Genomic DNA, 22790 nt, shown 5'->3' on the forward strand with positions numbered 1-22790 from the left:
TCCTAATGTTTAACCCTTGAACTCCACTTCCAACTCTTCCCAAACAGCAATTGCCAGCAGTCAGACGCCCACGACGCCCATTGCGAGTGAACTGCCCGTGGAAGAGCCCCCCAAGCCAACAACGCACCCATCGACTGAGGAAGCGATGGAACTGGACGAGGAGGCGACGCCACCAACGCATGTCAGCAACGAACGTGACGAACGACGCCATTCAACGGATGATCACGAACCCATTGAGTCGTCGGAGAGTGAACGTGACTCGGACATGGCGGGTAGCTCGTCAGTGGCAACGGCAGTTCCTGTGGGCGCCGAAGCGAAACGTCATCACTTTCCGCGCAACGTTTGCCTGATCGAGGAGCACGAAAGCACCGGTCTGGTATCACAGGAATCGTTCGACGATGAGCTACCCTATGTGCCCACCACACTGCCAGAGGAGCGAGCTCAGGGCGTGCCTCTGATACCGATGAAGGAGCGCGCCAATATGGAGCTAAAGACATGTCCCGTGGATCGGCCGCGTTCCACAACGCCTCTCAATCCCTCCCATCTAGAGGAGTATTGCACCGGCATAATGACGCCACAGGAATCGCCACACGCGGCTGCCGGTCACGAGCTGGACATTGGCGGTCCGGTGCGTGGCGAGAAGTTGCGCATCAGTTTGCCACGCAAGGACTCGACGATCAAGGACAAGGGGCAATGCAGCAAGTCGCCACGACGCGTCTCCAATGCCAGCGGAAAGTCGTGGTTCGAGTTTGCCGAGGAAGGACTGCGTGCCAATAATCTGGAGCGCAAGGACTCCAACAAACAACTGCTGCCAGCTGCACCAACCACGGCAGCCACATCAACGCCAACGCCAGCGGTCGCCACGCCGCAAACGCCCTCAAGTCTGGAAGAACCAAAGCCGAAAGCATCGACGCAACGCAAACTGTCCGGTCACTGGATTGACTTTGAGAACATACCGGAGAAACGTAAACCCGCCAAGCGCATTACCACGCTGCCCAAGGAGACAATAACCACAACAACCACGGCCATCACAAGCGCCTCATCAGCCTCGGCCTCGGCGTGTGCCAGCTCCCATCGCACGCATCACAGTCACACACACAGTCACAGTCATGCTGGCCATCAGCATCATCATCATCAGTCGCAGCAGCAGCAACATCAGCAGTCCGCAGGACGTCAACAGGATGCAACTGCTGGCGGTGATAAACTGCACTACAACTACGTGAAACCCGAGGATTGTCAGTGCGAATGCCATGAGGCGGAACGAGTTGAATCGTCGGTGGGTGAACGGGATAAGGACACGAGCACAGGCACAGGAACCGGCACGGGCACAGGCAGCGATTCCCTGGCCTCAGTGGATGTGGAGCTGCTGCAGCAGGGCGAGGATATGTTGCCGCTACTCGAACCTGAAACGCAGCCAGACACGAGGTAAGCACTCTCCTACTGTCCTCTACGCAAATCTCTAAATCAATCTTTTTCTCTGAACAGAATTTACTCGGATGAGCCGCTGCCACCGCCACGTCACAGCAACAAACCTACTGGCTCCAGGGTAAGTTTCTATCTCATTTTCGGCATTCCTTATCCTTCTACGAAAACCCTAATCATATGTATGTTATTTCCCAATTATAATCTGTCTTCTTCCTCGCTTACCATAAATATTTCCTTATTTTCACATTTTTCGTTCAGTTTTTCCTATTCTTGCAATATCTCTTATAATCTGTCTATGATAGATTTTTCCTATCCCATAAGGAATTGCAGTTCCATATCTTTATCACATTTCCCTAAGTTCTTTCATTTAAACTTTCTCTGTATCCTTTATTCTTATCCCACATCTCTTGTTATTTTCCTCTCCCTTATACAATAAGGAATTTCAATTCCCACATCTTTATAATACCATTTCACTACTTCCATTCTTAATCTTCTTAATGTTCTCTGTTTCTTTTACTTTTCACACTAGTTTCGCAATATTATCACTGTGTTGAACCAATTTCTCAAACTATTTCCCATTGCAGGTGGATGAGTTCCCTCGACGCGATGCCGCACAGAGTTCCAGAAATCGCAAATTTCCCGATAGAAAGTAAGCAAATCAAAACAAAAAAGAAAACAAGCAAAAGCAAAATGTATGTGGGTATGCGTGATGTTTTTTTTTTCCTAAACTAAGACCTAAACTATTTGCATCTTCAGGGTAGCTAAACCAATAAATTCTCACTCTAAAAGTCGATCAGGATTGCTAAACTCCTGATCGGTATCCTTAATAAATGTACCTCAAGCAGTGCGGTTGTTATAAGCAAAGTGTTGGCAAGGAAAATAGCAATGAACGAAGTAAAGCCTATTAGCATTGGATTCTATTAGCTAATTATATACAATACGATACGATACGATTACATAGCAATGCATCTTACATTCAGATATCTAGGAAAACAGATAAATACATTAATGAATAATTAATATGTATGTATATTATCTAGGGTAAAACTTTTTTGATAGGTGCAATTAAGAAACCCTCGTCTAGAACCTTAGACCTTAGACCCAAGATTAACCCAAGTGCAACTCTGCTTTTCGAGGCGAATTAAAACAGTTGAATGTGATCTCTGTTGTCTGTCTCTGTCTCTATCTCTATCTCTCTCTCTTTTTCTAACTATATAACTACTGATTGTTCGGATCGGTTCGTAACTGTTAAGTCGCTGTATTGTATTAACGTAGTAGATGTTATCTCACATATATAGCTCAGTATCGTACAACATAATATATACAGATACTAACCTAAAAATGTATACCTTAATTAATTGGGAAACTTCTGTTAAGCGGTGGGTGCGGCACTATCCCAAAAAGACATCACATGAGATATAACAATAATAATAATAATAATTGTAATAATACTTTTATGAATACTCGTACTTAATGACAAGTCTGAAGACTGAAAACTGGTAACCTTGCTAGCATCTTGTATCTGTACAACCCGCCCACCAAAACCAAAAAAAAACAAAATAAAATGATTATAAAAACATAAAACAGAGCTAGCCTATTGCCAACCCTAATCGGTCGAGCCTTAGTTAACACACCTACTAATAATGCTTTTCAAATTACCTTAAACAACTTATATATGTTACATACATACATATATAGCCAAAAATACTGCCAGCATTATGTTCGTCCATACTCTTGCATTTGCGTAATTTAATTTTAAGAATTGTCCGTCTAACCGAACTCAGCTCAAATTGGCACAACTTTTTCTTATTAAACTCATTCGCCATTGAAGCTAGTGAAATTAGTTGTAAAATCTAAAACAAAAAAAATTATTATTAAATTATAGTATTTCTTTAAAATATCGCCTTTGCAAGCGTATCTAAGCTTCGGCTTGCCGTTGTAGACAATTTCTTCAAATTCTTATTGTTTATTTTGATTTTTAGTTGATGGGGTTCACATCTAGCAAAAATTGAAACGAGTTTTCCTTGAGCACAATCCACAAGCGGCAGGTAGAAAAGGTTAACCCCAAGCGTTTATGCGTAGACATATATCACGAATTCAATACCAACAACAAAAACAAAATATAAACAAATTTGCGCGAGATAGTAAATGTCATAGCTTAATCTATGTAGATTTAAGGGGAAAGAAAATAATTTGATAAAAATTGTCGAAGAAGAGGAGGGAATTGAAGAGGAGAACACACTTTAGCTAGTATTTAAATACCAAAATTGATTGATATTAGCGCAACGGACATTCATTTAATGGAAAGATAAAAAACCAAAAAACAAAAAAAAATCTATGAAAATGATAAAATAAACTTTAGGTAAATTATACAAAAAATAAGGAAAAGAAAAATTAAACGAAAATAATAATATAGAAAAGAACATTTAAAATGTGCTTCAAAACGCAATAACAGGCTAAACAAAAACTTAAGAGTTTCGGCACTGAATTCATCAATAATTAAATACAATGTATTTGTATTAATCTTATGACACAAAATTGTGTATGAATGCATCGTGTGGTTGACTGTGAATGAGTGTGTTTGCAATTTTTTTTTTAAGTAGTTCCTGACCCTGCAAAGACCTAAGCGGACAAGCACAAAATGCACTTGACCTAACACAAAAACAAGAAATTCTTGAATTAAATAATAGTATTAATAATGATAAACATCAAATGCAAAATGTTACAAACTTGTACAATAATTTAACGAATCAGGCAGCATCTCAAATTCGCATCAAAATGTGCGCAATTTTGAATGGCAACTGATCGAAGCCCATTATATACATACATATATGGTATATCATTAAAGATTTATATATACACATGAGAATATATATGAATAGATTCCTTTCAAATTTTTGACTCTTCTTTTTTTCGGCATATACCATTATAAATGCTTCAAATATTTCTACATACTTATAGTATAAAATAAATTTAAATTTAAATTGAAAATGAAAATGAAAAAAATATATATGGTATACACAATATATTATATATTATTTTTTTTTGTGAGCTATTTATTGTATTACCTACACAAAACTAACGAGAGAACATAAAGCAAAGAAAAATCAAGAAACGCTGATGAACATGAAACACAATGAACGAAGAACGAAGAGCAAAGCAAAGCAAAACAAAAAAAAACTGTTGTTGAAAATGCATTTAAAATACCAGAAAAACAAAAACAAAATGTTTAAAAATTTATTAAGCAAGAAAAAAATCCAAAAAATGACTTCAATTGTTACAAAAATTTCAACATTCATATATACAAAACAAAAAAACAAAAAAAAATGAAATGAAAACAAAATCGAAACGTATATGCACTTTCATTATTTAAATCAATTTCATATAGATACTATGTATGTGAAACAAATCGAAAATCAGCTGCAAGAGAAAACTGACAAACGAAATACGAAAAATGGAAATGGCAAAGAAAACCGCAAAAGGCAAAAAAAACACAGAACATTAATTGAAAATTATTCATTAAAGTGACAAAACATATTTAAACAAAACAAAAAAAAATTCCACAGTTGGTTTACTTGAACTTCTGGGTGGGCCAATAAATTGATGTAGTCGCTTGCATATACCCTGCATTTTGACTAACATTCATTTATATTTTTAAATTCGCAAAATCTCTACTTAATAATGTTTATGTAAGTACAAAATGCTGCCTAGCTAAGCAACCTCTTTGGGAACCAACTGAAAGTACTGGGTACTTTTCACGTCTGGTAAGTCACCCACAACATTACTGCTGATAAGCTTGCTTTTATTTTATCAGACCTGCATTTGTGGTGGTCTTACAATTAAACTGTTTGCATTTGACTTTGACAAGTGTATTGCCGTCTCAATCTGGTCACAACGTTGTCAATTTGTCATGATTACAATAAAATATAGTATATAGTACGTAAATCGAAACTACAATTCGTTAATTCCACTAAGTAGAACACTAGGCAAGGCACTGCAGCACATCAGCTGACCTTGAATGGCAAAAACCGAACAAAAAAAAGTGCATTTCGCTTGCTTATGTTTGTTGTCTTTATCGTGAAAACAATGCAGCGTGTAAACATTCGTCGCATAGCGGCGAAAAAAGTCAACGACAACTGCTTACAACTGACCCGCTCAACAACGCGCAGGCGCGCTCTCATCTCACACATTCTTCACCCTTCACAGCCTCTCTCACACACTCTCTCACACACACACAGATGGCACAGTCTTTCTCACTCTCTTCCTTAACTCAAGCACGCTCTCTCACGCTCTTTTATTAGCTTGGCACAGTTATTTACTTTGTGTGTTGCTGCTGCCGCTGCAGAGTTAAAAGCCGCTTAGCATAAAAAAGTGCAATATATCCGCATGTCTTGCTTGCACTTTAAGGTATTCTTCATTTACATTCATACTTGTAAAATAGTACCAAAGTAAGTATAAATTTGTTCGATTTATGATCACTTCATTCATTTATATATCGCAATGCAATATCGTAAATATTAATTTAGTTTTGCTTCTGTTTTTATTGCTATTCAATTTTGAAATGACTTCTTGCATTTTTTTGTTTTTATTTCATCATTTACAATTTCGTTTTTAATTACAAAGTTCTTTTTATTGATTATCAATATCGTTAACGTTAACTTCAACAGCAGCAAGCACATTTATCTTCCCCCACACACATACACACACACACACACACCCGCTGTAACGCTCTCTTGCGGCCACTCTCTGAAACACACAGTGTAATTTGGTGACGTCACGTGAGAGAGCGCGATACCCGCTAATATTTCGTCGTCTCTTTGTTTGCGTTTGTGTGCGTGCGTTCGCGCGTATGTGTTTTTTTGCGGCGGCGGCGGGCAACCCAACGTTTCACTTCAAATCACAAATTCAAATACAATTCAGCAGTTGCAGCGAACAGACGTGCAGTGGCTCTCGTGCTTGCGAAAAAAAAGTAAAACAAAGCAAAAAACCAAAACGAAATTCAATTTCGCTTGATTGTTGAATGCACTTTTATATTTATTTTTTTTGCGGTGTTGCGCGCGTGTGCATGTGTGTGTGTGTGCGTCGAGTTTAACAAGTGCGACACGTAGCGGCTAAATACTGCAACAACGACGAAACACAGAAACATCGAGAAACAATTTCACATTGTTGATAGTACTTTGTGCGCTTTTTGTTTGGCATTTTTATTTTGTGCGTAACAACGACCAAGCAAAGCAAAAACATAACAAAAACATAAAAATGGCTTTCATGATGCCGGTAATGAAAAACAATTACGATATCTATAAGGATACACGTTCACGTTCACGCAAAACATCCGAGTGCTCAAATGCAAGCAGTGGCGGCGGCGTCGGCGGCGCTGCCAGCGCCCCAGCCTCGCAGCAGCAGCAGCACCAGCAGCAGCGACGTCGCAAGGTGTCCGAATGCAAATCGGAAAGTTTTGCCACCTCGCCGTCGCCGTCACATGGACAATTTGGGGGTGGGCAGCGCAGTCACAGCTCGCGCGGTTTTACACGCAATGCATCACGCTGCTCGCAAGGCGGCTCCTCGCTGCAAATGTCGCAACTGCAGCTGCAGATGATGTCGCCGACGCGTTCAAGTCCGCCAAGTCGCACGCAAACTGCATCGGCATTGGAACGTCAAGCCGCAATGCAAGCAGCAGCGCAGTCGGCAGCGGCAGCAGCGGCGCAACAGCAGCAGCAGCAACAACAGCAGCAACAGCAACAACAGAGCAACAATGATTATACGAAATTCCATTTGCGTTTGGTGGACAAGCTGCGTAAATCCTTTCGCAAGGATAATGGCAAGCGATCATGAGAACAGGTCACACACACAAACAGCAACAGCAGCAACAACAACAGCAACACCAACTACAACAATAACTACAACAGCAACAACAACGTCAGCAGCAGTAGCAACAATAACCACAACAACAACAACAACTACAACGATAATTGGCAGCCGCAACGTTCGCGCAGCGTCGTCAGCCGCTTAAGTCGACGCCTGCGTCGCTGCTGCCAAGCATTGGCAGGCGCACCCGCCGTCGACGTTGGCGTCGTTGGTGTTGAGCTGGATTTTAATGACGTCGGCGGCGGCGGCGGCAGCGCTGAGCAGCTAACTGCAAGCAGTCCCTATGCCATGCGTCGCTGTCGACGCCGCTGCAGCAGCGGCAGCAGTCTAAATCGTTTGAAGCTGCGTCTGCGTCGCACAACTTCATCGCCTGGCTAAGAACAAACAAACCAATAGAGGGCGCTGCGCAGGCGTCTTTCCAATTTTTGGATGGAATGACATGGGAATGGAACTCACGAGTGTCTGAATGCAGTAACTGGGCTGCGGCAACAGAACGAAAGCAGCGAAGCGCGCAGCACTTATTTCCAGTGCAAGGCGCAAAAACTGAACGGTTACAGCAAAAAAGAAAAACGAAAATAGCGAGAGCGTCGATAACGACGACGACGACGGCGAGGGCGAACGAAGAGCGACATCTAGCGGACATTTTGTATTGTAAGAATGTTGAATAAGTTGGCAGCTGTTTGCGAAATGTTTTTACTTTTTTGTTTTCCTTTTATTTATATTGTATGTTTATGCTTTACATAAGTTAAATTCCCTCTTTTTGCTTCTCAGTGTAATATACGTATATTTGAAAACAGATCTAATTATATATACATCTAAATATATATAAATATTGTATTAGTTAACAATATATATACAAGAATATTTATACATGTATTGTACTTTTTACATATACTAAAAGGCTTCCACACACACCCCACACACACACATATACTCTTCAAACACATCGAGAAACCATAGAAAAAGCAGAACCAAAAAGAAAAAAACACAAAACAAAACAATTGAGACAAATTTGCAACTGCCAATTGCATTGTACAACAAACTGAGAAAAACAAAAATACATAACTAAAGAAAACACACACAAAAATAGTAGCAAAAGACACTAAAAATAACAAAACAAAAACAAAAAAATGATTAAATAAAGAATTTGACGAACGTAAGTTAAGCGCAATCTAATGACAATATATATTGTATATCACATCTATATATATATGTATATCATATATAGTACTATATACATATATAGCGCATTGCGATCAACAACCACAAAAAGAGCTGACAAACAGACTTGAACATTATTATTGAATATACAATATATATATATATATTATATACATACATTTTTTATAAAATGTTCAACTAAAATTTAAAAGAAACATTTGTACCTACTTATTATTATTATGATTATCATTATTATTACAAATATTATTAATAAAATATAAATATATTTTTTTTTGGTTTCTACTTAATTGTATGTAACTAAATTTGTTAGTGATTAGTTATTAAATTTTATAACAACACAAAGCATACACAAAACAAACACCGACAACAAGTGAAAAAAAAAACCTATTAAAAACGAAAAAATTATATATGTGAAAACCTCTTAATCTACAATTTTCTTGCAACGTCAACACGCAAAGGGGGGAAAGAGAAGAGGGAGAGAGAGAGAGAGTGGGAAGAGAGAGGCTCTGCTGTCTAGGGTTGGGTAATCCAAATGCATTGCATGCCAAATGCGCAGAAATTGCGTTGGGCGCCTCACCAAACAAAAAATAAAAACAAAAATAAAATAAAAAGGAAAGCACATTCAGCGTCCCCCCGTTTTCACCCCTCCCCACCCACAAAATGGGTTGTGCCATTTTCTTGTGGCATGCGGAAAAACAAAAAGCAGCGCCGCAGCAGGAAAATCAATAGCAATGACAACAGCAAAACAAATAAGCAACAAAATACAGCGTCAAGTGTGCTTGCCTTTGACATGCATACAATACCCTGTAAAATGCGGTCGCATCTAGGCGGGTATGCACAACTAACTTTTCGAATCATCATTTGAAATTCACTTTGCCGTTATCGATTGAAATAAAGTACAATTAAATAAAACATATTGCAATTTTCTTCATTTCTTTACCTACTTTATTTTTTTTTTTTTATTTAAAAAGCAGCTTTTTACTTACATTACGGTATTTAAAAGATTTCGATCTCACTTAAAATTCTCTTTCCAATGATCAATTGAAGTTAAATATAATCAAGTAAAACAAATTACAAATTTCTTCAAAGTCTCCATTCGTTGCCTTACTTTTTTTTATAGATTGAAATTCAAGAAAAAATAAAAAAAAAGTTGTTCCTTTGTACTAAAATTACGTTATTTCAAAGATTTCGAACTCTTGGAATCGTCACTTAAAATTCAAAGTGAATTTATTGCAAATTGCAATTTTGTTCAAACATTTCTTTATATGATTTATTTTTTTTTTAATGTTATAAATTGGAAAATTAAAATTTAAGACAAAAAACTAAAAAGAAAATACTTTTGATAAAACAAGTAATGCAAAAGCAATTTTCTTAAAACTTTTCTTTCCCTACTTTAAAAAAAAAAAAAAAAAAAAAAAAAAAAAACATTTTTTTATATATCAACTAAATCAAATTGCAATTTTCTTAAAACTTTTCTTTCCCTAATTTTTTTTAAATATTATTTAATAAATTGAAACAAATTAAAAATTTAATGCTTTATTTCAAGACAAATCTAAAAAAAAACAACGCTTTTCTATATATCAACTAAAACAAATTGCAATTTGCTTCAAACTTTTCTATCTTTGCTTTTTATTTTACTTAATAGATTGAAAAAAATTTAAAATTATAGTACAACGGCTAAAAAAATAAATATTTTTTTATAAAATTGAGTTATTTAAAGGTTTTTACTCATTATTAAACTTTTTCCCATATTTGCCTTAAATTTTACTGAGTATTTGGTCATTTAATAATTGATTGGAAGTACTTTTTTCTTTATTTTTTTTTCCGTATTTTTTTGGTCTTTATATTTGATTAACATGCGTAGTAAGAAGCTCTCGCTTTAACAAGAGCAATGCAAATATTCGGTTTTGTTGTCGTTGGCCTGATAACATTTGACCCCATCGAGTGTCTCTGAAAAGCTTAGACTCAAAGCAAATAAATGCAATCTTAAAGCTTCACTGGCTTGGCTCATGCTAAGCTGATAAGATCCGATTAGTTTAGTTGGGATTAGTCAGAATTGAGTGGCTGAAGACGCTACAAGTGAACAACTCATCTAAAAGGTGCCTCAAATATTTATAAATGTTATTTTCATATTCATGTCAAGGTTTGAATGACCCAATTTCGAATTGGAAAACTATTAAGGCAATTAAGGCTGACAATCAGTGAAATATTTGTGCGACAATCTAACAACAATGATTGATTTCACAGGTATTTAAGTGAACTACAAGCAAAAAATAAATAGAGGTGTTATCCCCTATTTCAATTATACAGAAGAGAAGTGAATACTCCTGTTCTTCAACGATTTCCGTGTTCAATCGACAGTCGCAATTCAATTTCAATTAAAGTGTGCCAAAAACCAAAAAAAAAGAAGAAAATAAACAATTTAAGACCCGAAAATGTAGACAGCATTAATTGTCATATAAATGAATCTCAATGTTAAAAATAGACTAAAGAGCAATGTAAAGACAAAAACTGAGCATTGGACTTTCCTCTCTGCAGTTTGTAGAATTCTTCTTGTTCTTCTTCTTTTTGTTGCCGTCTTTTCGTTGGCTTTCAATTAGTCACAACAAGTGCAATGTGCACTATTAACAATAACAAAATAAACATAGCGATAGATAAACAAACAAGCAAACAAAACAAACTAAACTAACAAAAAAAAAGCGCAATAGATGGTAGATAGTTATTGGAGAATATTTTTTGCGAATATTATCTGTGAATGGGATTCTTATCGTTCGTCATGGACTCTCTTCGCTGTTTTTGTTTTTAATGGAACCGAAAAAACCGGTTCGAAGCAGTTTCGTCAAGGCGTGCGGCATATTTTCAATTTCACATGACAATAAACTGCTGCTACGCAGTTGCTCATCGATCGAAAGATATGCCAGAGATACTAGATGCGATAGTTAGATGGATATATACGTTGAATGTTGAATGTCATGGCAAATAAGTAGACAGCTGCAGGCGAGTCGACTCGACTATTGAGATACCCGTTAGGCATTTTTGTCATTGAAGATTGAAATCATACTATTAATAATGTCTTCAAGCTGATTATTTCTGTATATTTATACCCGCGACCCATAGGGTAGAAGGGTATTATAACTTTGTGCTGGTAGGAAATGTATGTAACAGATAGAAGGAGGCATCTCCGACCCTATAAAGTATATATATTCTTGATCAGCGTCAACAGCCGAGACGATCTAGCCATGTCCGTCTGTCCGTCTGTGTGTCTGTCCGTCTGTCCGTATGAACACCTAAATCTCAAAGACTATAAGAGATAGAGCTATAATCTTTTTTCGACAGCATTTGTTATGTTTGCACGCAGATCAAGTTTGTTTCAAATTTTTGCCACGCCCACCTCCGCCCCGGCAAATCAATAAATTCGAATAACAATCGTAAGCTACAGCTTCAAATTTCAGTGTGTAAAATAATATCTATAGTAGTTATGATTCCTGAAAATTTGGTTGCGATCAGATAAAAATTGTGGGAGTTATTAAAGAAATACTTTTGTATGGGCAAAAACGCCTACTTACTAGGGATCTTAGGTGCTTTGGCCGACAATCTGGTATATTGTGCCGTCTATGGTATATTTTGAATGTGATACTATATCTATATAACAAATATACCGTTTGGTATATTTTTAGTATATTTGTATTATTGGTATATTTTGAAAAAATACCACAATATTTTACTTTTATTCAAAATGGGTAGCGGGTATCTCACAGTCGAGCACACTCGACTGTAAATTTCTTACTTGTTTGCTCTGATAATGTTTCGTAAATTCAAAATATTTTACTTTCAAATGAAAATTCATAGAAAGATAGGTAAGTTATTTAAGTATTTTAAATTCTGGAACAAAAAAAATGTCATGTATTTCTTAGACTGAAACCATATTTTCAATAAGACCTAAATCTTTTGTCTTCAATATGATTAATTCCATATATTTCGCTCTTAAAATGACACGCAATTAAGTATATATCACTTTCAAATACAAAATTATGGAAAGATAGGTTACTTAGTTATGCATATTAAAGTCTGGAACAAAAATCGTTCTTAAACAAAATAAATCGAGTGTGTTTGACGTTTGCTATATTATTAGAAACAAATTTTGTGCTCCCAAAATCTTAAATTCCTATTAACGCCACATTACATTTTCCGATTGCCACTAAATAGATATACCCTCTTCATACATTATTACACCATATATTATATATGGTTGCTATATAAAAACTTCTTTGATTTACAGCGGGCGTGTTCAATAAATTGAATGATTGATGGAAAGCGTTGTGCGTTTGACGCTCGCAAATCAATTGAAATTGGCATTTGTTGCATGCTTCACTGAAGCTTGTGACTCACGCAATTTCCTCAAATGCAAATTCAAATTCAAGTTTCAACAAAAGTTTCGAGTCGAAAATAGGTTCTAAAAAAAAAACACTTGAACGATTTCATAACGATCGACGCGAGAAATGCAAAAGTTATGCAAGCACGGACAGCGAATGATTTTATATGGCTGCATCGAGTCACACTTTTCATGCTCCATCAAATCGCTGCCAAATCGAATGCGTCTAATGCAATCTGCAACACGTTATATCATATGTGCATGTGCACCCGTGTGTGTGTGTGTGCAGATCTATTGCAGCTGTCGCGAGAGAACGGCAGAGAAAGAAAGAGAGCACACACACACATTTACACAATGACGGCCAATTGACTTAGCCTTTCACCCTCCCGCCCCCCTTCTATGAACATCCCCACCATTGACTTTTTCCATTCTTCTTTGACACTTCACTCGCATGCTATCTCGTTCTTGCTTGCACACTAACAAATTGGGTTGGCCTTGACACGGGTTAAGAATTGTAGTTGCTGTTGTTGTCGTAGTTGTTATTGTTACATTTGAGTTGCTTCAGTTCTATTTGCTAATTTACGACCGCAGCTTTTGTTGTGTTTGATGTTTATGCGAGGCAACAACAACAACAGTAACGACAACAACGGCAACAGGTTTTCATTGGAATCACACAACAACAGTCATCGATATTTCATTCAGCTCTCTCTTTCCCCTTCCCCTTCCCCTTCCCCTTTGCGTTCCACAAACACAACGCGGTGCCGTTGAAGCACATGAATGTGTTGCGCGTGCCTCGTTCAATTATGAATTGATGAACAATTTCTTGTTTTATCCCGTTTCGATAACAAAGGAAATGTATTTGCAAGCAGAAAGAAAAGAAAACAGCAAATTGCACTTCGCACTCACACACACACACACACGTACAGTCACGCACTCACACACACACACACGCACACCGGCACCGGCCACTGACATCTGAGACAACAGCTGACCCCTTCCCTCTCTCGCACCTTAAGCTCAGCTCCCACACTCTGCATTCTTTCGCTCTCTCTCTCTCTCTCTCTCTTGCAGTCGCCACTCTCTTAAGGTTCACAAGCCTTTGTTTAATTAGTGACGACATCGTTGCATTGTTAAGAGTACAGCACAGTTGTATTTGTATTTTGCATTTGTCTTTGCTGTGAGTGCGAAGTGCAATTTCTGTCCATCTGGCAGCAATTACAAAAAGAAAAGGAGCTGAGAAAAATATGGACACTTGTGATCCACTTGCAATTAAAGACAAATTACTATAAAAAAAATGAAAAGTTTAAATTGTAAAATTTCCAAAAGCAACATAAGTTTGTTTGGCATTTACTTTTATTGTTGTTTACAGAGATCGGCTAAAGATCAAGGTGAAACGGCAGCAGCTGCCAAAAAAACAACAAAATAGAAAAACATGAAAACAGAGAACAACAGTAAACAAACAAAAAAACAAAAAAAAAAATTAAATCTCAACATAGTTTGTGACTGTGGAACGTGTTCAACATTCCGACGTCCGCCAATTTGCATTGACGTCACAAAACGCAAAAAAAAAAAAGAGAGGCAAACACAATTACTAAATGTAAAGGGAGGGGTCGGGGGCAGGGGCGAAGGCGGATCGAGTCGTTCAACGCTGCAAAGCGGATTAGGACGACAACAAAAACAAACTCGAACACATTACACGTGACCATCGAATGAAAAGCTTCCCTTGGGATGCTAAAGGGAACATTAGCAAATTATCGTGCAATGCCAACAGACTCGTGCTAAAGCACACTTAAGTGCAGTGCAAACAATCAGGATAAAAAGGAAAGCACAAGGATATATGCAGGCGAGCACTTACTCAAAAAAACAGAGCATTAACGTAGGAGTCAGTTGTCGATACAGTGGCAAAGATAAACGATTTCATTTTGAGAATATTACCTATCTAAACATAAAAATTCATTGACTGAACAATCCAGCGGTAAGAGCTGAAAGGCTGTAATTTATACCCAATGTTGAGAGATTTCGTAAAATTCCTATGTACTTTCTGTATTTAGATAAAATTCTCTTTCCTGACTGAACTTTTAAGCGGTAAGAGCTGCGAGGCTGAAATTTAAACCCAACATTGTTTACGAAAACAACTTTACTTTCTTTATGTGTTTATTCAAAATTCTCTATCCTAACTGACTGAACTTTTAAGCGGTAAGAGCTGCGAAGCTGAAATTTGTTCCCAACATTGTTTACGAAAAAAGGTTTACTTTCTTTATGTATTTATTCAAAATTCTCTATCCTGACTGACTGAACTTTTAAGTAGTAAGAGCTGCGAGACTGAAATTTATACCCAACATTTTTTACGAAAACAACTTTACTTTCATTATATGTTTATTCAAAATTCTCTATTCTGACTGACTGAACTTTCAAGTTGTAAGAGCTGCAAGGCTGCAATTTTTACACAAGACTGTTTACGAAAACAAGATATTTTTCGAAATTCCTACTTTCTGCATTTATACAAAATTTTCTGACCCACCTAACTGAATTTTCAGTTGGTAAGAGCTGCAAGGCTGTAATTTTTACATAAGACTTTACGAAAAAAGAGATTTCTCGAAATTCCTACTTTCTGCAATTATACAAAATTTTCTAACCAAACTAAATGAATTTTTAATTGGTACGAGCTACGAGGCTGCAATTCTTACGCAAGTTGTTTTGAAAAAATGTATTTACAATCCAAAGTATTTAATTTACTTCAGACAATAATTTGAAGATAAAGCTTGCAAGTTAATTAAAAAGTTTTTAATAGTAAGATTCATTGCATAGTGTAGCTTTTTCTTAAAATATATTGTATCTTAAGAAATACATAAAAGATTAAATATATCGATAACTACATACCTTCTGATGGCTTAGCATGCGTGATAAGAACGTATTCCATCTGCAAGCAAAATAAAAAAGTTCACTTTATTCAATAAATAACCAATTAAAGTCGTTTCATATGATATTTTTCAAACTTAATTCCATGCATTTAATATAGAAGAAAATTGTGATAAATGCAACAATTATTGCAAACAAAAATACGTCAAAATCAAGACTAGAAAATATAACCTAATTACTCATAAGTTCAACGCGAGAATTGTTGACGTACTTGAACAATAACCCAGCGTTTGTACTGTTTAATAAGCTAACATTATTACTCGCATAAATGTGTTACTTAGTTATTAATTGCATCTTATTACGATTTACTGCTATGCTAATTACTTAATCGCTTGTTTGGTCGATAGCAAAGCACTCAACACAATTCTTAGCATTTTATAAATATGTATATATTTTTTGGGGTCAACAACTGTCAATGCTGCCCAAGGTGCAACAGCAACAGCAGCGCATGCTGTTGAAAGCGTCATGAAAATCAAATCATGCTATGGAAAATTCCCAAAACTCGCCTTGCGCCAGAACAAAAAAAAAAAAAAAACAATGAACTTGTGCATGAGTTCTCTGAGGCGGCGAAGTGGGGAAGTGGGAAGTGGGAAGCGGGAAGCGAGAGCGACATTTGAGCATGGGAATGTGACTGGTTACGAGTTAACTACAAACGGGGTTGCTTCATGACAGTCTCATCGATTTAACAGCAGCAACAACACGTAGAACACGAACACGCCTTAGTTATCCTGACCTAGTCAAAGTTGCCATTACGCGCAACTCTCTCGCTCTCTCGTACGCACTCTCTCTCCCTCTCTTTTTAGGCTTGCTCTCTTGATGCTCTCTGCACAGAAGCTGGAGACATGCCGAAACTCACGTCAGCCACATTGGCGACAGACAGCGTCGAAGTTCTCGGTAAAAAAGATGATATGTCCTTTCCCCTGTCCTTGTCCCTGCAGCTGTCGCTTTCGATGTCCTGCGGTCGCCTTCGCCTGCTTGCCTGCCTGCCTGTGTCAAGGACATTCAACTGTGGTCGCGCGTTTCATGGATTATGACGGCTTTATTGATTTTGTATTTTAACGGATTTCCCCATTGTTTGCGACATCCTTTTTCATTTTCATTTCATTTTCAACAATAAGGATCCAAGGACATTGCCGCCAAAACTAGCTCCAATTGATACAAAGTATGTAAAACGTTAAAACATAGAATCTTAGATAAACGTCGGGCGGCTTTTTTCCTCGAACCTTTCCATATAATTTGCATAAATAAGTTTACTTTGCACTCTTAAGTTGTTTATTAATTAACTTGAACCCAAATCATAATTTCGTTGGCACGCAAATGTCACAAGGACTCCCCTAATTTTCTCCCTAATCGTGAAATCCTTGACACCTGCTACAGTTTTAAACAATTTCCGTAAATAAAATCCCCAAAAGCGAGCTCATTAAAATGTTGTCTGTGAATCAGTGCAAATCAAGTGCTATAAAAGCGGGAAAAGCGAGAAAGTTCAAGTAGTCTGAGCTCAAACGGAAGTCAAAGAGACAGGAAAGTATTTCAGGTTTACTGTTGACACCGTACGTTGGGCGCCAAGTGCCTAAAACAATGATTTGACATTCGCTTAATCATCACATCACAAATGAACTCTACAACAATCAACGATAAACCCAACCGAAATATATTCGGTCTACGAGGTATTTGGGCCACAATTGTGCCGCTCTTTTCGATTACGCTACTCATTGCGTTGATTTTGTGGCTGCTACGGAAATTCATTGAAGGACCGTTCTATCGTAAAACAAATCGCATCGATGGCAAGGTGGTCATCGTCACCGGCTGCAACACGGGCATTGGCAAGGAGACGGTCCTCGAGCTGGCGCGGCGTGGTGCCAAGATCTACATGGCCTGTCGAGATCCCGCACGCTGCGAGGCAGCTCGCATTGAGATCATCGATCGCACCCAGAACCAACAGCTCTTCAATCGCAGCATCGACTTGGGATCGTTGGAGTCGGTGCGCAACTTCGTTGCTCGCTTCAAGGCGGAGGAGACCCGACTCGATCTGCTGGTGAATAATGCCGGCATTATGGCCTGTCCACGCTCCCTAACTGCCGATGGCTATGAACAGCAGTTTGGCGTCAATCATCTGGGTCACTTTCTGCTCACGAATCTCCTCCTCGACCATCTGAAAAAAGCGGCGCCTAGTCGCATTGTGGTCGTTAGCTCGGCGGCCCATTTGTTTGGCCACATCGATCGTGAGGATCTGATGAGCGAACGCAGGTACAGCAAGTTCTTTGGCGCATACAGTCGCTCCAAGTTGGCCAACATCCTCTTCACCCGCAAATTGTCCTCGATGCTTCAGGGCACCGGGGTTACCGTCAACTGTCTGCATCCGGGATTGGTGCGTTCCGATCTGAATCGTCATTTTCGTGCACCTCGCTGGTTTCTCGGTCTGCTCAGCATTGTCTCTCTGTATTTCGTGAAATCCCTGCGAGCTGGAGCTCAGACTACTTTGCGTCTCGCACTTGATCCGTCGCTGGAGGGTTGCTCGGGGGATTATTATGCGGACAGCAGGCGGTTTCCGCTGGTGCCGTGGGCACGTGACGAAAAGACGGCCAATTGGCTGTGGGGGGAGAGCGAGAGGCTGGTGGGACTGGCGCACAACGTTGAGCAGTCGACAGCACGTGATGATGATGATGATGATGAATCAATTAAGACGGTCGTCGTCAGTGAATAATAGTTTAGTAGAAAGGCTAATTGATGGCGAGCGACCGTTAACTGGCACTTAATAGAGGAACAAGAGACTCATCCTAGTGATTTCCTCAACGTTCAGTTCCAATTGAGGACTTTGGTCTTCGTGATAAACTGACTAATGTAAAAATTGAATTGTAAAAAACATTTTCTCACAACCTCGATGCCTATTGAATTCTCTAGTTATGCATACAATAGTTGCTTTGAATACCCCATTTTAAAAAATAATAATAAATATGATTTTATATTAAGTTCTTGAACTTTGCTGTTTAACCCAAAGCTTGCTTATATTTTATTTGCCTCATAATGAGTGTTCAAGTCTTAAATGACTTAAAGTACAATATCATATTTAAAATGTTTTCAAATCTGTTGTCTCCAACGAAAATTCAATTTATGTTTTGTCTGCTCGTTTAACAACTTTTGATTTGCAATCCCAGTGAAATACCCTAGAGTTTTAAACATTTTGTTTGTTCTTCCAAAAAGTGTTTAGCTAAATACAAAACTGTATCTTTACTTTTTGTGTGCACTTTGAAGTTCTTTGAAATCCAAGTGGAATAGCCAAAAGTTTTTGACTTCTGGCAAAAATCCTTTAAACAGAAAAACTGAAATGCGAAACTCTTGAAGTTTGTTCCCATGGCTTGGGTTCAAAAACTTTTTTTTTCCAAGTCGCTTTAAGTGCGTTAAGAGCCGAAGAAGACACTGAGAGACTTGGAGAGAGAGAGAGAGAGAGATGCGAAGAGAGGAGAATGGGAAATCGGCGGCAACAACAATCAAAACAAAAACAGAAGAGCAAGAAGAAGACAGAATGCAAGTTAAATTATCCAATGGCAGCGACGCCGGCAGCGAAGCGAGAAAGAAAAGCACGTTAAAGTGAAAGTCGAAAACAAAATTCGAGAGAAGTAAAAAAAGAAAAAGAAATTAAAGCCAGCAGAGGCAGCAACAGCGGCCGCTTCGTAAATGGGAATGACAGGCAGGCTTGTCAATGTGTGAGTGTGTCTGTGTGTTTACGTGTGTGAACATTGTACATGTGTATGTGTGTCAAGCAAGCCCGCGCGACGCTGATGTCGAGGCCGACGTCGACGCCAACGTTAACGTCAACGCATGCACATGCATAAAGTTATGTTAATAACAGACGCCAAATGGCGGCAACGTCGACGCCGCATTACAACAAAAGCAGCAGCAGCAGCAGCAGCAGCAGCAACAACAACAACAAGCGATTGGTATTCAGGTTATTTTGGACGTGTGTTAGCGGCGGCTCAGGTGGAGCATTCGGGAGCCACAGTTAGTTTCAGTTGGTTAAGATCGCGCAAACAGTGAACAACAATATCATCATCACAGCCCAGCCAGCTAACTTGGCCACAGATCAACACTAAAGATAATCGCAAACAAGAGCGAGAGCAAGTGAGAGTGTGAGAGAGAGAGACAGCCGGCTTAACAATTCGTCAAGTAGTTTTTGCCATCGTTTTGTCAGCGTCTAAAGTGTGAAATTAACGCGTGAGGAAGTGTAACGAACAGCGAGTGAGATTGAGAGACAGGTGAAAAGAAAGAAAAAAAACATATTGAAACGCATTTGGCAAGTAAAACACAAACACGTCAAGTGTTGAAACATGGTTTTTCTGTTTTTTTTGGGAAAGTGAACGATGAGAGTTGACAGAGAATGCTGGAAAGTGCACGCATTCCATTGTTATCGATAAACAGCGCGGGCTCAGCTCGGTTCATTCATAACATTCAGATGTTAAAAGCTATCGACAAGCTAATTGAGAAACTGTGTGTGAAACACGTAATAACTCAAAAGTTGTTAGAGCATACGAGTAGTAACAAATGATTTATGTAATTGCTCGCAAGCTGTGCTAGATTAACAAATTGATAATGTGCTTATTACCTTAGTCGATTATAATAATAATGGAAATATGCATCAGTCTTATTGATAACCGATCAACCGATAATTTGATCAGCATCCTAATGTTATCGATCATACCATTAACTAGAACGTAACAGTATCGATAAGTCCCGATAAGTCGAGACTATTCATTTTCCCCTACATTAAATAATGAACCAAGAAGAATGAAGAATGTACCCAATCACGATTATCGAAATGTGTGCTATCGATAACTCTAAGTAATCGATCAACAAAACTATTCAGCTTTTCTTACTGCATTGTTGAGGAATATACCCAATAACCATTATCGAAATGTGTACTATCGATAACACTAAGTAATCGATCAACAAAACTATTCGGCTTTTCTTACTATCAATACACCTACACGACTTCTCCATATCAACCATAGTCATTCATAAATCCATTTCCTTTCATTCACAGGACTTTTCCCATATCCCCTAAAACGTCGCATCAAGTAGAGTTATCGACGAGAACAACAACAACACACATCGTGTCACACATTCAAACCGCGTTAAGTAGCTATGTCGGAGGCTGTTACGCCCACGACGACGACGACGCCAACAGTTTTTGACCCAACCGCCGAGGCGGCCGAAAAGGCGCTCTGCTTCCGTGGCATTTGGGCTTGGCTGGTGTTGATCCTGCTCATTGGACTCGCCGTCTTTGCAGTGATGTGGCTGCTGCGCAAGTTCATTCAAGGCCCCGTCTATCGCAAAAAGAATCGCATCGATGGCAAGGTGGTCATCGTCACCGGCTGCAACACGGGCATTGGCAAGGAGACGGTCCTCGAGCTGGCGCGGCGTGGTGCCAAGATCTACATGGCCTGTCGAGATCCCGCACGCTGCGAGGCAGCTCGCATTGAGATCATCGATCGCACCCAGAACCAACAGCTCTTCAATCGCAGCCTCGACTTGGGATCGTTGGAGTCGGTGCGCAACTTCGTTGCTCGCTTCAAGGCGGAGGAGACCCGACTCGATCTGCTGGTGAATAATGCCGGCATTATGGCCTGTCCACGCTCCCTAACTGCCGATGGCTATGAACAGCAGTTTGGCGTCAATCATCTTGGTCACTTTCTGCTCACGAATCTCCTGCTCGATCGCCTCAAGCAGGCGTCGCCCAGTCGCATTGTGGTCGTTAGTTCGGCGGCCCATTTGTTTGGTCGCATCAATCGTGAGGATCTGATGAGTGAACGCAAGTATGGCAAATTCTTCGGCGCCTACAGTCAGTCGAAGTTGGCCAACATTCTCTTCACCCTGAAGTTGTCGAAACTGCTGCAAGGCAGCGGTGTCACCGTCAACTGTTGTCATCCGGGCGTGGTGCGCACCGAACTAAATCGGCATTTTGTTGCACCTGGCTGGGTGAAGAGCTGCATCCAAACTCTGGCATTGTACTTCATGAAGTCACCGCAGGCAGGAGCACAGACTTCGTTGCGCCTGGCGCTCGATCCCTCGCTGGAGGGTTCTTCAGGGGATTATTATTCGGATAGCATGCGATTCCCGCTGGTGCCGTGGGCACGTAACATGGAGACCGCCGACTGGTTGTGGCGGGAGAGTGAGAAACTTGTCGGTCTGCCGCCCATTGAGCCACAAAATGGCGGTGTGCAACAGAATGGCAATGTGACTGGGAATGGAACACGTCCTGTCGCAGGAGGAGCAGGAGGAGGAGGAGGAGGTGAGAGCATTGAGACCGTTGTAGTTGATCGCACAAGCAGTTAAGAAGACTGCACAGCTCGCCATCGCAGCCTTGTTATAAGGCATGGAGACGAAAGCTTTGCTTGGAACCAAACCAGTGGGAACTAGTTTTTTTTTTTTTTTACATCAAAGCGATCGGTTATCAAAATTGTCTTTGTTCTTAATTTTTTTGTTGTTGCTATAAACTTGACGGCAGCAGCAGCAGCAAAAGCTTTATGATTATTATAGCAATTTATTTAAATGCAGCTAATTCTCTTACAAATTTTGTGTGCCTAGCTTTAAGTGGAGAACTCAATTAAAATACAAAGTGAAAAAAAAAGATAAAAACGTTAAATTCATTGAAATTGCCGTCATGCGGCTGTTGTTGTTGCTGCTTCATTAAATGCGGAGAATTACAGGAGGACAAGTCAGCCTAAAAAGCACCACGACGTCAACGAAAAAAGGATGTGCAAACCGCAATCCGTTTACTCTGCAAAGCAACTGTGTTGTCCACAGATCAAATACAATTGGGATCTGCCCTTTCAGCTTCTTCTGTCAGACGTGCTCTCTCTTTCACTCTCTTTCCCATTCGTTCACATGCCATTAACGCAAGCACAAAAACCAAAAGAAAAAAGGAAAACACACACACAACGCAAAAACAAAAGCAAAAACAAAAGCAGCAGCAAGAACAGCAACAACAAACTGTAACGAAAATAAAATCACAGGCAGCAGCATCGAGAGT

General features: G+C 39.2%; 4 protein-coding genes across 13 annotated transcripts in view; all 4 read left to right on the forward strand.

Annotated features, from left to right (window-relative positions):
- Nucleotides 1–2584, forward strand: part of LOC117564721 (mucin-5AC) — a 33028-nt gene extending 30444 nt beyond the window's left edge. For 6 of the 7 annotated variants that reach the window (XM_052005978.1, XM_052005987.1, XM_052005990.1 and 3 more), the window contains 3 exons: nt 48–1425; nt 1486–1546; nt 2010–2584. In XM_052005978.1, coding sequence (XP_051861938.1) covers nt 48–1425; nt 1486–1546; nt 2010–2078 — 1508 coding nt within the window. In that variant the 3' untranslated portion in view covers nt 2079–2584. The remainder of the gene's footprint in view (nt 1–47; nt 1426–1485; nt 1547–2009) is intronic. The other variant, XM_052005985.1, reaches the window with a different exon arrangement.
- Nucleotides 2585–6325: 3741 nt separating this feature from the next.
- On the forward strand, nt 6326–8348 carry LOC117564836 (transcription factor kayak). The gene has a single exon (XM_034243764.2). It carries the CDS (start codon nt 6682–6684, stop codon nt 7255–7257), a length of 576 nt encoding a protein of 191 aa, XP_034099655.1. The 5' UTR covers nt 6326–6681; the 3' UTR covers nt 7258–8348.
- A 2145-nt stretch (nt 8349–10493) lies between these two features.
- LOC117564776 (retinol dehydrogenase 12) lies at nt 10494–22389 on the forward strand. 4 transcript variants are annotated; one of them, XM_034243686.2, is made up of 2 exons: nt 10494–10571; nt 20802–22389. In XM_034243686.2, exon 2 carries the CDS (start codon nt 20903–20905, stop codon nt 22091–22093), a length of 1191 nt encoding a protein of 396 aa, XP_034099577.1. In that variant the 5' UTR covers nt 10494–10571; nt 20802–20902; the 3' UTR covers nt 22094–22389. The 4 variants fall into 4 exon arrangements, with proteins under 4 accessions (XP_034099577.1, XP_051861998.1, XP_034099585.1 ...); XM_052006038.1 differs by lacking the exon at nt 10494–10571 and adding an exon at nt 10702–10719; XM_034243694.2 differs by lacking the exon at nt 10494–10571 and adding an exon at nt 19444–19467 and having other exon boundaries at nt 20802–22388.
- On the forward strand, nt 17038–18690 carry LOC117564817 (retinol dehydrogenase 12-like). The gene has a single exon (XM_034243742.2). It carries the CDS (start codon nt 17376–17378, stop codon nt 18465–18467), a length of 1092 nt encoding a protein of 363 aa, XP_034099633.1. The 5' UTR covers nt 17038–17375; the 3' UTR covers nt 18468–18690.
- Nucleotides 22390–22790: the final 401 nt, after the last annotated feature.

The sequence above is a fragment of the Drosophila albomicans genome, chromosome X, assembly GCF_009650485.2.
Source record: "Drosophila albomicans strain 15112-1751.03 chromosome X, ASM965048v2, whole genome shotgun sequence".
NCBI classification, from domain to species: Eukaryota; Metazoa; Arthropoda; class Insecta; order Diptera; family Drosophilidae; genus Drosophila; species Drosophila albomicans.